Source organism: Sinohyriopsis cumingii, chromosome 1 (genome assembly GCF_028554795.1).
Source record: "Sinohyriopsis cumingii isolate HCF-2022 chromosome 1, ASM2855479v2, whole genome shotgun sequence".
Classification (NCBI taxonomy): domain Eukaryota; kingdom Metazoa; phylum Mollusca; class Bivalvia; order Unionida; family Unionidae; genus Sinohyriopsis; species Sinohyriopsis cumingii.
In genome coordinates, this window is record NC_142961.1 from 1,122,998 (window position 1) to 1,136,832 (window position 13,835).

General features: G+C 35.6%; 1 protein-coding gene across 1 annotated transcript in view; it reads left to right on the top strand.

The window, feature by feature from the left end:
- Nucleotides 1-13,399, top strand: part of LOC149806308 (laminin subunit alpha-2-like) — a 339,640-nt gene extending 326,241 nt beyond the window's left edge. Inside the window, exon 62 of the mRNA XM_089951256.1 lies at nucleotides 434-13,399. Coding sequence (XP_089807382.1) covers nucleotides 434-576 — 143 coding nt within the window. The 3' untranslated portion in view covers nucleotides 577-13,399. The remainder of the gene's footprint in view (nucleotides 1-433) is intronic.
- Nucleotides 13,400-13,835: the final 436 nt, after the last annotated feature.

Sequence of the window (13,835 nt, forward strand, 5' to 3'; positions counted from 1 at the left end):
GTTTTATTGTAAGTGAAAATGGTGCCAGTTTGACTTCCAATATATCCACCACAGCAGCTAATTTAAAAAAACTTAATGTTACTGAATATCAGAGATGATTTCAGCAAGCAACAGTTACAAGGAAGAAATAGTTTTATCTTGAATCCCAGGAAAATTCCTTTCAGCCAGTACAGCATTTCGAGGGACTCTTATTTACATGTATTGTAAACTTTGATATATTTGGAGTTTTCAGTAGTTAATGGCCTAAAAGTAATAATGACATTTTTATACCGGTCTATTTATGTCTCACAGTTTCTGCAGTGAGGAAAAGTGATCTATGTATTTTAACAATAACTTGTACTGTGTAATCTTGGCAATCTGAAATGACCACAATTATGTAAAAGAAGTTAATTGGTTTCACAAGTATTGATTGTAAATCTTTTTTTTTTTACAGAGTTCAGGGTGTCTGGAACAGCTTTAACAGATGAGAAATTTGAAGGATGTATGCGTGATTTACGAATAGGAAATCAGCTTGTGGACTGGTTTTCACTTAAATCAGACTTTCAGATATTTAAAACTGCCTGTCCTACCACTTAGACTGGTTCTAGCATTGGTAATACGACCACCCATTGTGAGGAAAGCTGCCTGGTTGTGCATATATACTGTTTTGAAGCTATGCTTACTTCAGATGAAAACTGCATCTGATGGAAACATTGTTTCCGGTGAGATTGTGTGTTTCCAAGACGGGTTGTTTTGCAGCTACAGCAGCAGTTCAAACAGTTCACAATCATTTACCAAATGGAGACTTTCTGGTTATCTTTAGACAGGCTTATATCACATTTCACTTTGCCAACAAATCAGGCATTGTGAACTCCAACATTCTACATTACTTTTAAGGTGTATTTATGAAAGCAAAAAGAAAAATCACTAATTTTATACATTTTATATGACCATAGTAAATATTGAATTGGAATGTTAGAAATTTGTAAAAGATGAAATTCATTTAAATAGTTTTACCCATTGTCAAGATTACTACCTGGTTGTGCAAATGGTCTTTATAGAAGCTACACTTACTTCATCAGAAAGCTCCCACTGAAATGAACATTGTTTCAAGTGGCCTTGCGTGTTTCTGAGACAGATTGTGCCCATCTAGCCCAACACTTGCAACAGTCTGAAACAGTTTATGCTGATTTGCATTTCAGCTTGTTAGTGAATTAGGCATTATAAGCTGCTACATATGTGAATTGTTTTTTATGAAAAAGCTGCATATATTTTTTAAGAAGTTTTATGAGCTTACATAATAGAAATTCAGAAGATTATGTCAACTTTTATTTAATGACTATTTAATGACAAATCATTTCGACATGGTCTGTAGACTATTGTCTGATTATTTGATGTGGTTTGTACTAAAATATGCACCTGTACACATAGCAGTTATGGCTCATGGAATTGATTTCACTTGAGAATATATTTTTTAAATTATAAACCAGCTTGTTAAAAATACTCTTATTTTAAAGTCTGATATTATTTTGAAAATTTGTATGTAGATACAGAGAAAGGAAATTTTAGATTATTTCATTGTAAATTTATGCATGACCTCTTGTAAAAATAACATAAGAATCTGTGCAATTGGGCAGTCGTCTTGGCAATGGGCATATCGCCAAATACAAACAGAAGTCCATGTGATCAGGCTTCTATCCTGACAATAGGTGTATCACCAAATAAAGACAGAAGCAAGTCTGTGTTAGTTGGTTATTCCTATCCTAACAGTGGATACCAAATACAAACAGGACTCAGTCTGTGTGATTTGGTAGCTATCCTGACAAAGGGTTTAGCACCAAATACAAACAAGAGCCAGTCTGTGTAATCAGGCATCTATCCTTACAATGGGTGTATCATCAAATACAGACAAGAGCCAGTGTAATCAGGCATCTATCCTTACAATGGGTGTATCATCAAATACAGACAAGAGCCAGTCTGTGTAATCAGGCATCTATCCTTACAATGGGTGTATCATCAAATACAGACAAGAGCCAGTCTGTGTAATCAGGCATCTATCCTTACAATGGGTGTATCATCAAATACAGACAAGAGCATCAATTGTTGTAGTCTTCAGGACCAGTATTACTGTTATTTTCAAGAAGAGGTTCATTTAGACTACCATAGTATTTTCATCATTGACTGCCTTGGATACCAGGTAGTGGCATGATTGCCTTCTATCAGTGACTATATAAGTATACAATAGATCTTTATGATATACCTCAATTATAAAATGTGTCAATGCATTGTCATATAGACTGGTATGAACCTCAGTTAGAAAATGTCAATGCATTGTCATATAGACTGGTATGAACCTCAGTTAGAAAATGTCAGTGCATTGTCATGTAGAGTGGTATGAACCTCAGTTATAATAGGTATCAGTGCATTGCCATGTAGAGTGGTATGAACCTAAATTATAATAGGTATCAGTGCATTGCCATGTAGAATGGTATGAACCTCAATTATAAAAGGTATCAGTGCATTGCCATGTAGAATGGTATGAACCTCAATTATAATAGGTATCAGTGCATTGTCATGTAGAATGGTATGAACATCAATTATAAAAGGTATCAGTACATTGCTATGTAGAATGGTATGAACCTCAGTTAGAAAATGTCAGTGCATTGTCATGTAGAGTGGTATGAACCTCAGTTATAAAATGTATCAGTGCATTGCCATGTAGAATGGTATGAACCTCAATTATAAAAGGTATCAGTGCATTGCCATGTAGAATAGTATGAACCTCAGAAAATGTCAGTGCATTGCCATGTAGAGTGTTATGAACCTCAATTATAAAAGGTATCAGTACATTGCCATGTAGAATGGTATGAACTTCAATTATACAAGGTATCAGTGCATTGCCATGTAGAATGGTATGAACCTCAATTATACAAGGTATCAGTGCATTGCCATGTAGAATGGTATGAACATTAGTAATGAGTGTATGAACACTGACAGTGATTATTATGTAACTGGCAGTAAACTGACAGTAGAGACACATCACTCATTTACAGTTTTGATCAACTAGCAATACATATGGAGGACCTTATTTTCATGTGTGAGAAGAAAATCCAGGAAGGACTGATCACAGTGATAAATCACATTGATTATGGGTCAACTTGAAACTGCCAATAGCTATGACAAAATGAAGACTGAAATAAAAACACTATGCTTGAACAAGGGAGATAACTAGCAAGATTGATGTTATGTTTGTTATGTTATTGATGTGAACAGAAAAAACTTAAAGCAATTCACTTCAGATTTAGCAAACAGCTACATGAACAAGTACTGAGATATACTTCACCACAGTCAGTCTACTTCAATTCCAGATGTTTAGTATCGTGTCCAGTTTTATAAATGATATGGTGGCTGTTGAAGGTAAGCATGGAATGTAGCTTATAAAATACGCTTTTTGTGACTTGCTGGCACTTTTAATGCATAGTTGACAATTGCACTCACATTTCTAGAGCTGAACATTTTTGTATTTTGCAACATGCTGAAGAAAAAGAAGGCATATTTTTCAGAGAAATGTGAAATGGTTTTTCAGTTATAACATTTTATTTAGGATTTCACTGATACATATTATAGTTAAAACATGTACATAATTAATCTATTTAAACTCAAAACATCTTTCTTTAATGTCACATCAATATATTAGGACATCTAATGTGAATTATTTTAAATATTAATTCTAGCACACAATTTTAGTATATGGTTTGGTATATAATTATTCTTGTTAGACTCAGATGTAGTCATTAATTCTGTGTATGATTTGGTAAATAAGCATTATTGTTAGACTCTGATGTAGTCATTACTTCAGTGTATGGTTTGGTAAATAAGCATTCTTGTTAGACTCTGATGTAGTCATTAATTCTGTGTATGGTTTGGTAAATAAGCATTCTTGTTAGACTCTGGTATAGCCATGACATATGGTTTGATCTACAAAACTAGTAATTTCTTGATAATACTGTAATCCATTTAAAAAGTTACTCAGTTATGAAGTTTATGTTTGGTCAGCAAAGGCAGGAGTTTTATTGTGAAGAAAAATCATTAGGCAAGACATTTTCTTTGTTTTTTTATTTTATTTCCCAAACTCTTGTTTGCTATAAAGAAATATATTAACCGGAAAATGAATAATTTCATCAATTTTATTGTGATGCTTTAAATGCCATCCCTTAATGTTCTTTTTTTACCATGGAGCAATTTCTCATTTAGCCTGTTCCATAGTTTTGTCTTCCAAATTCAAGAAGCTGAAGCAGATTTCAAGATCTCGACTCTGATTTTTACAGCATTAGATCATGTGTTGTTTGTGAAGTACCTGTAGCCTCATTATTTCAAGTTTGGGTCACCTCCAGTACATGATGCCTTGTAGTAAGTTTGGTCTGCATTAAAAAAATGTAATGGCTTCTTTTACATCATTTACATTTTGGTTCTATTTACGGAAAGAAAACATTTGTGAAAATTATTCCTTCCATCAAAATACATGTAATGTGATGAACATTGAGAGACAGACATTGTCATTTTTTATTATATATTTAAAACAGTGCCACCTTAAGTTCATGTGGACCAGAATTTATAATCAGACCTTGACCCAAAACTTTACTTTTCAGATTAATAATGCAACATTAAATCATACCTTTTTGATTGGTTGAATGTTATACCATCCAGTTTTGTATTTAAATTTTGACAAATCACTTCAGCCTGCACATTCATTTTTACCTCAATGGCCACACATGCAGCAATACCCCTTTCAGATCTATCATCCATTTGTAAATTGGATATGATTTTGTTGTATCAATACGAAAAATGTTGTGACAAGCAAAACTCCCTCTAAACAATATCACAATGATAGTAGATTATTCTGATTCCACTGACTGCATTCGTATGTTATTATGTTGTAAATAATAAAAACTGATGAAGATTTTAAACAATGAGTTTATTATAAACTTGTAGCCTTCTTATAGAAAACCCCAGATCATAAATAACATCAATTTTTGACATGTTGAAGTTGTACTTTTATGGACTTGTGCAGAGTTTGATGAACCTCTTTGATTCTAGGACTTGTACACACTGTTCAGGCTGCCATGTTGACCTCAGATGTTATATTAATTTACTTAGCAAAATATGTGGAATGGAAATTCCATGAACAAACTTAAAACATCAAACTATGTTTGGAGAATCACATTCGACAATTACAGTTGGAGTGTGGACCACTCCAGTGGCCTAAGTGGTGGAGCCTCCACCTCAGATGCAGGAGGTTGTGGGTTCAAACTGTGGCCAAGTCATACAGAGACTTATAAAAATGGTACTAGCAGCTGCCTCACTTGGTGCACAACATTAAGAGGTTAGTGTTAGGGTTGGTCGGCCTGTTATAAGAATAATGTGACTGGTGGGACATCATACTACCTGTCTGCGTCATGATGCCCCAGTGTTAGATATCACTATAAAATGCCACACTGCATACATCGTAGTGATATTACTTTACAGTTGTTAAAGCTACATTAAAAATCGATATCACACACACACACACAGATGGAGTGGTATTGTGCTGGTCTCTGTAACATACCGTATACTCCCTAATTAATGCCCCCCCACTGTAATTAATGCCCCTCTCATTTTTTAAGAGCAGAAATGTTAAAGATGCAGTGTAAGACCTATGCTTTTCAATACCTGTCGTCTTCAGATCCATTATTGCAACAAAATGCTGCTGCAGTCTCAATTGATTATACTTTTAAAATGTATATATCAATGTCTAAATTATTAAAGTCACAGGCATATGTGTAGCATTAAACATGACACAATAGCTGGGTGGCAAGGCCAAAGACTTTAGCTGTGTGGTATGTTCAATGACTTCAGCTGGGCTGCAGAATCTAAGAATTTGGTAGGGCAGCAAGTTCAAAGACTTTAGCTGTGTGGCATGTTCAATGACTTCAGCTGGGCTGTAGAATCTAAGACTTTGGTTGGGCAGTAGAATCAAAGACTTTGGTTGGGCAGCAGAATCTAAGACTTCAGCTGGGCAGTAGAATCTAAGACTTTGGTTGGGCAGTAGAGTCTAAGACTTTGGGTGGGCAGTAGAATCTAAGACTTTTGTTGGGCAGCAGAATCTAAGACTTTGGTTGGGCAGCAAGTTCAAAGACTTTAGCTGTGTGGCATGTTCAGTGACTTCAGCTGGGCTGTAGAATCTAAGACTTTGGTCGGGCAGCAGAATCTAAGACTTTGGTTGGGCAGCAGAATCTAAGACTTTGGTTGGGCAGCAGAATCTAAGACTTTTGTTGGGCAGCAGAATCTAAGACTTTGGTTGGGCAGCAAGTTCAAAGACTTTAGCTGTGTGGCATGTTCAGTGACTTCAGCTGGGCTGTAGAATCTAAGACTTTGGTTGGGCAGTAGAATCTAAGACTTTGGTCGGGCAGTAGAATCTAAGACTTTGGTTGGGCAGCAGAATCTAAGACTTTGGTTGGGCAGTAGAATCTAAGACTTTGGTTGGGCAGTAGAGTCTAAGACTTTGCTTGGGCAGCAGAATCTAAGACTTTGGTTGGGCTGTAGAATCTAAGACTTTGGTCGGGCAGCAAGTTCAAAGACTTTAGCTGCGCGGCATGTTCAATGACTTCAGCTGGGCTGTAGAATCTAAGACTTTGTTTGGGCAGTAGAATCTAAGACTTTGGTTGGGCAGTAGAATCTAAGACTTCAGCTGGGCTGTAGAATCTAAGACTTTGGTTGGGCAGTAGAATCTAAGACTTCAGCTGGGCTGTAGAATCTAAGACTTTGGTTGGGCAGTAGAGTCTAAGACTTTGGTTGGGCAGTAGAATCTAAGACTTTGGTTGGGCAGCAGAATCAAAGACTTTGGTTGGGCAGCAGAATCTAAGACTTTGGTTGGGCAGTAGAATCTAAGACTTTGGTCGGGCAGCAGAAACTATGACTTTGGTTGGGCAGCAGAATCAAAGACTTTGGTTGGGCAGCAGAATCTAAGACTTTGGTTGGGCAGTAGAATCTAAGACTGTTTGGGCAGTAGACTAAGACTTTGGTTGGGCAGCAGAATCTAAGACTTTGGTTGGGCAGCAGAATCTAAGACTTTGGTTGGGCATTAGACTCTAAGACTTTGGTTGGGTAGCAGAATCTAAGACTTTGGTTTGGCAGCAAGTTCAAAGACTTTAGCTGTGTGGCATGTTCAATGACTTCAGCTGGGCTGTAGAATCTAAGACTTTGGTTGGGCAGTAGAATCAAAGACTGGTTGGGCAGTAGAATCAAAGACTTTGGTCGGGCAGCAAGATCAAAGACTTGACAGCTACTTAGTAGGAAAATGTGATCAGTTGATCTTTTTAACGGCGCTGATACTTGCAATGACTGAATTCAGTGGCAGATATACATGTGTTCATTATCAATATACATCAAAAGAACAACTTTAGATCTACTTACTGTGCTGTAACAAATGCCCCCACCCCCAGTTGGAAAATGTAATACTTCAGTGGTGTAAATTAGGGAGGATATGGTATATATATATATATACCTGACTCATGCACACAGTTGCACCTTAGTAGAATCTTAACACATATGTGCAGATGGTGATCTACAGTGACCTATGTACTTTAAATAACAGCAACATTTAAAAATGTAATGGTCAACATAACACCAGTTATCATAAAATGAATGACCTCACTGCATTTCACAGATAGGAGTTGTTACTGTGTTGATGGTTACTATGGCAAACCAGTGTTGAAGAAAACTAAATTCCATTTTCATGTAGCAGGTTGTATATCAGAGAAATCATCATGATGTCCATGATATTGATGATGATAATGTTTTTATTTTTTACGATGCATGGATAATTTAACTCCCTCCTCTAGTTTTTTATATTTAATGATGATAATGGGGATGCAAGCGTTATTCAGCATTAGCACCCCCCTCGGTAATCCCACTGCCCCTAAGTGGGCGGTAAAACCAAATTTTGGGAACCATTGATGTAAACTCAAGGATTTGTTAATAAAAGACAAAGCAAGGTGTCAGGAGGTAAAAACTACTTTCACATTTCTTTTACATTACCCAATCACAGTACCTTTGGAGAACTACTATTACCTCCAGCCCTCCTAGATAAAACTTTCACCTAAGTGGTGGTCAGGCAGAGTGATTTTCATTTGGCATACGGATTCGTTGCAAAACCCATGAATATCTCATTTACTACTTCCACTTGTTCCTCTATCTTCCAGCAGGCAGAACAGAGCTCATCACCTCTTACTCCAAATTCCACAGTACATGCATGTGGATCTTGAACAGAGCTGCTCAACGTACTTAGATCAATGCCGTCACAGCAGCGGCAATTTGCAGTTGGAGGAACGAGATGCATTGCTCTCCCTCTCAAGCTTCCTGAAGGTCAAGGCCAAGCTATGATCTCAACCATTATCTTCAAATCTACTTTTTAATGGTCAGGTTTATGAAGTGTGCAACAAGCCACTAAGGAGATGAATTTTCCCACCATTAAGGAGACAAATGTTTCCACCCCTCAACTGCAACCCCAATATAGGGGCATTTCAGGAAACTAACAAAGGAACCAAGAGACACAACATGAACACAGACCTCTGACTAGTTGTCCTATCATAGTTCCTCACATTGAAAATCAAGGTTCTCATGAACCAAGACACAGAAGTAGTGATCGCTTGCACCAAAGTTTCTCTAGGTGACCACCTCCATCTCTCTCTCCAAAACAATGAAATCATCTCCACACTGCCCTTCCCACAGATCCCAGTAGGAGGAAGGCTTCAATTCTTTGCTGCCGAATGGGACAAGATTTGTCACAACAGTCATTGGACCCAACAAATGGTTTCCAAGAGACTCTGCATCGCCTTCAAAACACTTGCATTCCATTAGTAACAGATATTCATGGGTTTTGCCACCAGTCCCTGTATCAAGGGAAGATCACTCTTTCTGACCACCACCTAGGTAGGCAGATTACATTTGCTGGGAGGGCTGGATTTTGTGAGGTAAAAGTAGTTCTCCAAAGGTATTATGATTGGGTAAGTATTCGCAAAGAAACATTTTACTAGAAAAAATTTGTTTCTCTGAGAAACAAAATTCAGCATATTATGTCCCATAAAATGGCTCATTGTTAGAAATGCATATGTGTTGGTCCACTACTATTTATATTTACTTACAAGTTGAGTCAAACTGCAAACAAAATAGACCCTGATCTGCCACCACCTAATGCATTGGCAGATCAGAGTCTGTGTTGTTTGTTTTATTGATTACCCCTAAGAAACTGCATAGACCCAGGTCTGTCAGCACATTATGCAACATTCCGTGTGGGTATATGCAGTTTGCAGTTAGACTTGACTTGTAAGCAACTATATATGGTATACCTTCATCATATATCATGTAATGACTGAAAATGGAAATGATACCAAAACTTATGGAGTCTTTGTTCATTCAAAACAGTCTATATAGGTCTGTCTTTTTGTATAAAAGGGCGATTTAAAAAAAATACATGAATGAATATAGATTACATAAGTGATATTTATCAGAGTTGCATTAGAAAGGTGCGAAGAAGAAAAAAGCCTGTTTTTAAATAGGTGAGAATGGTGGTGAAGAATGCACTTATTACCTCAATTTTGGAAGAAAACAAAGTTTGGTGCAAGTGATCCGTGAATACCAGAACAAAGAATCCATACCTAGCTAAGACCTGTACTAGTTTATATGAAACATTTCTTGTTAGGACATTTTTTACTACACAGCTAGGGATAATAACATTTCGTTTCATGACAGTATTTGACTTTAAAGTTCACCTTCTTTCTTAATGGAATTTAACAGTGTAAACATTGGTCAAGTTTTATGTTTTGAAAAGTTTTTTGAGCAAAAACCGAGTGTATTTTTCTTAAATTTAACTTCTAAAAAATACTTTTTCACGTCATATATGACGGTGTTTGGTAATTCATCTTAATCTCAGTTATGTGATTTTGAATTTTGGTTGAACATTTATTTAGATTATATCACTATCGTAGAGTTTATATATAAATATTTGATTAAGTTGCCATATCCAATGTAATACTGTTAAAACATCTAATCTGGGTGAATTTCACCAGCCAAAAACTCTTTATAATCAGTGCACCATGACAGTGTCATAAATAAGATCCCCAACACACATATACTGATATTAGAACTGTTGCTGATTTTGGAATTTTGTCTATTATGGACATGCCCTGTCTATTATGGACATGCCATGCAAAAGATTTGCAAGACCTGATTTTGAGACTTATTTATGCCACAAAAATTACCTAACATACCCACTTATAAGTAAGGTCCAACTGCACACAACATAGACTTTGATCTGCCTTTGCATAATTATCCAGCAAATCAGGGTCTGTGTTTGTTGCAATGATTATGTTTAACAAACTGCATAGACTCCGATCTGCCAGTGCGTTATGCTACCGCAGATCGGAGTCTGTGCAGTTCACAGTTGGTCTTTACTAGTACATAAGTATATATATGGTAAGTAGTAATGGATACCAAGCATGCAAGATGGTAAATGCCAAGAAAAATAAATCCAGATCTAAACAGATTTTAGTAATTTCACTCCCACATGTTATTCTGGTCTTGAAAGACATCTGGTTAGTAATACATTTTTGATAACATGTTTTGACTAGAATGAAATGCAAATATTACATGGAGTATTATATAGTAAGTGAAGAGTGTTACAAGTGTCTATATACATACTTGTAATAATTATACTTTTGTGATTTACTTTAACATGTGGACATTTCTTTCACTTTAGAGTTGTGTGCCCTTGCATCTCATAAAGGGAACATGCTGATTTGATACTGTCCATCCATGCATTGATCTATCTGTCCATTTGTCTGTCCTGAGAAGCTTGTTAGAAAGACTGAAAAACCACAGTAGATGAATGACATTTGGACTAGTGTATATTATTTGGACTAGTGTATATTATGACCTGATTAGCTATCACAACTATACATGTATATCACTTTAAAGAACACAATAGTTTGCATTTATTTATTCAACCTTTTTAGCATTTGAGGCAGTCTACATAAATCTAAAATATATCTTTGTATTTATATATAGATCACCTATTTTCAGACCATTAACCACCTTTTTTCAATTTTATCACATATTTTAGAGCTTTTGAACCTGGACTTTTTTTTACAGAAACATTGTTAGCACGATTAAGCAACCAAAAGGAGAAATCTACTTTAGGTAATGAAATGAAAAGTCATTGGTGTATTTGTATTATATATAGATAATCAGATTAGATTTTTAGGCCATTACAGGATTTTATTTTACATTTTTGAACCTAATGGACTTGTGTTTTAGTTCTGACCATATCATTATATTCTTGGTGGATTTAGAAGACTTTTCTTCCCACTTGTCATGCTAGGAGCAGGACACTTGCTCACAGGTTGCTGTTTTTCTTTCTTAACGTTTTCATCAAAAACAAGGTGTGTTCAATTATTATGTCATGTGAAAATGGTACCTTGCATGAAATATGTACCCTGCATCATTGGCAGGATTTCCTATCATAGGAGAGAATCCCCATAATGATATTGATTATACTTTTGTATTAACATGTAAATTATTCAATAAACTATGTTAGAACACTTGCCAATAATGTCCCCAACAGCACTGTTATTGAATTTTAGAAAACTTGCCAATAATGTACCCAACAGCACTGTTATTGAATATTAATTTATAAATAGAGCTTGTTGAATAATATGCCATTTGTTGCTAGTATCCCATGGCATACATTATTGTTATTAATGTATCCTGTAAATTTTGTTTTAAATAAACACTTGTGCAAGAACCTTTATTTATCATACACATTATATATATATATATATATATATATATATATATATGTATTGCATTTATTTCAAGGGAATATATAGAACTTTTAAAGCAATCATACAACAGTGCACTGTCCAGAAACAACCATCATATTTGTTGGTAGTATGACAGCTGCACTTGTCATTGGTCAAAAGTAATGCATAAGACTGGTGAGGGGTGTAATTGGTCAAAAGTAATGCATAAGACTGGTGAGGGGTGTACTTGCACAAAAGTAATGCATAAGACTGGTGAGGGGTGTAATTGGACAAAAGTTAATGCATAAGACTGGTGAGGGGTGTAATTGGACAAAAGTAATGTATAACGCTGGTGATGGGTGTAATTGGTCAAAGGTAATGCATAAGACTGGTGGGGGTGTAATTGGTCAAAAGTAATGCATAAGACTGGTGAGGTGGAGTGGGACCACAGCCATTATGATGACTGCTGTGATAAAAAGAAAAATAACAGCAACTTGTTTTCAATGGTATTGGACCCAGAGACTCCAGATTTTCTGCCTGAAGCACTGGAGTTGTCTGGACACACTGACAGATTTTGGAATCACAGAGTTTAAAGAGTAGTCCTGTTAGCTATTACAAAACATTTGTCATACTTATATATTTTTCATACAAAGTTTGAATTTATTTGAACAAAGAAATGTCCTTGTTACCCGGTGTTCATTTTGCATCTTTCTGTCCATTACTAGAGCTTCTAGCACTGATGTGTATTGTCTCGTGGACTGTGGTAGGTGAGTTACTTATTTCCCATAATACATTAGGTTATTTGTGTATTACACATTGTAAATCTAAAAGGACCAATCCGGGTACTATGTGGACAGTGGCCAGTATAGTTATGTTTAGTGTTGTGTATGAAAGAGAATGACTGTGCCAATTATATGGTTTACATCGGTTTTAATAAGTAGACAAGGTCAGCATGACTAAAGCTTTAAAATTAATACTAAATAGTTTTTACAAGTTTGACACATATATCTGTACATTTTGTATATGGTGTTTTGAGTTATTTATACTAATTATAATCTACTTTTATTTCATGCCTATCTGTAATTATATATGCTCCACTTTTGCCTGCATTACCTTGTATGTAATTGTTAATTGATCTATATAAAATACATGTTTTATTTTACTTGCTTATTGTTGTGTACATTTTTTGAGATTTAAAGAAATTGCATTTTTTTTGTTAATCTTAGGATGCATGTTAAAATATAGAGATGAGCAATTTACTCGTAGATGTTTACATGAGATTTTGTATAAATAGAATTAATTGCAGATTAGGCAATTAATATTGGTCAGGGCAAAACTTGTGTCTCAGTTTTTCCAGCGGCATTGTCGTTACGATTGTTGTCATAGGCATCAGAGTTAAGTTTTAGCTCCATTGCTCTGACATTGTTGCATATACACTCGGAAGAGTTGGTGAATGCATTTATCTGAAGGAATTATACTCACTGCTGGCAAAATTAGGTCACATGACTTGCTTTTCAGATGCCAGTTAATACGTTTTTTGTTTAGCTGAATTCCCTATGTTATTGCTGTTAAACTTTCTTAAAAGTCATATATCTTCTATGTCAATCATTGTATTCCACTGAAACATATGTGTAATTTTACAATTTGTCCAAAGTTTGTATCCTGACATGCAAAGATTTTCTTGCTCACCTTTAATGGTGATATTGGTAGAGTTGGCATACGGATTTCTTGTTGAAGAGTTAGCATTTGGATTTCTTGTTGAAGAGGTAGCATACGGATTTCTTGTTGAAGAGTTGGCATACGGATTTCTTGTTGAAGAGTTGGCATACGGATTTCTTGTTGAAAAGTTGGCATACGGATTTCTTGTTGAAGAGTTAGCATACGGATTTCTTGTTAAAGAGTTAGCATACAGATTTCTTGTTGAAGAGTTGGCGTACGGATTTCTTGTTAAAGAGTTAGCATACGGATTTCTTGTTGAAGAGTTGGCATATGGATTTCTTGTTGAAGAGTTGGCATACA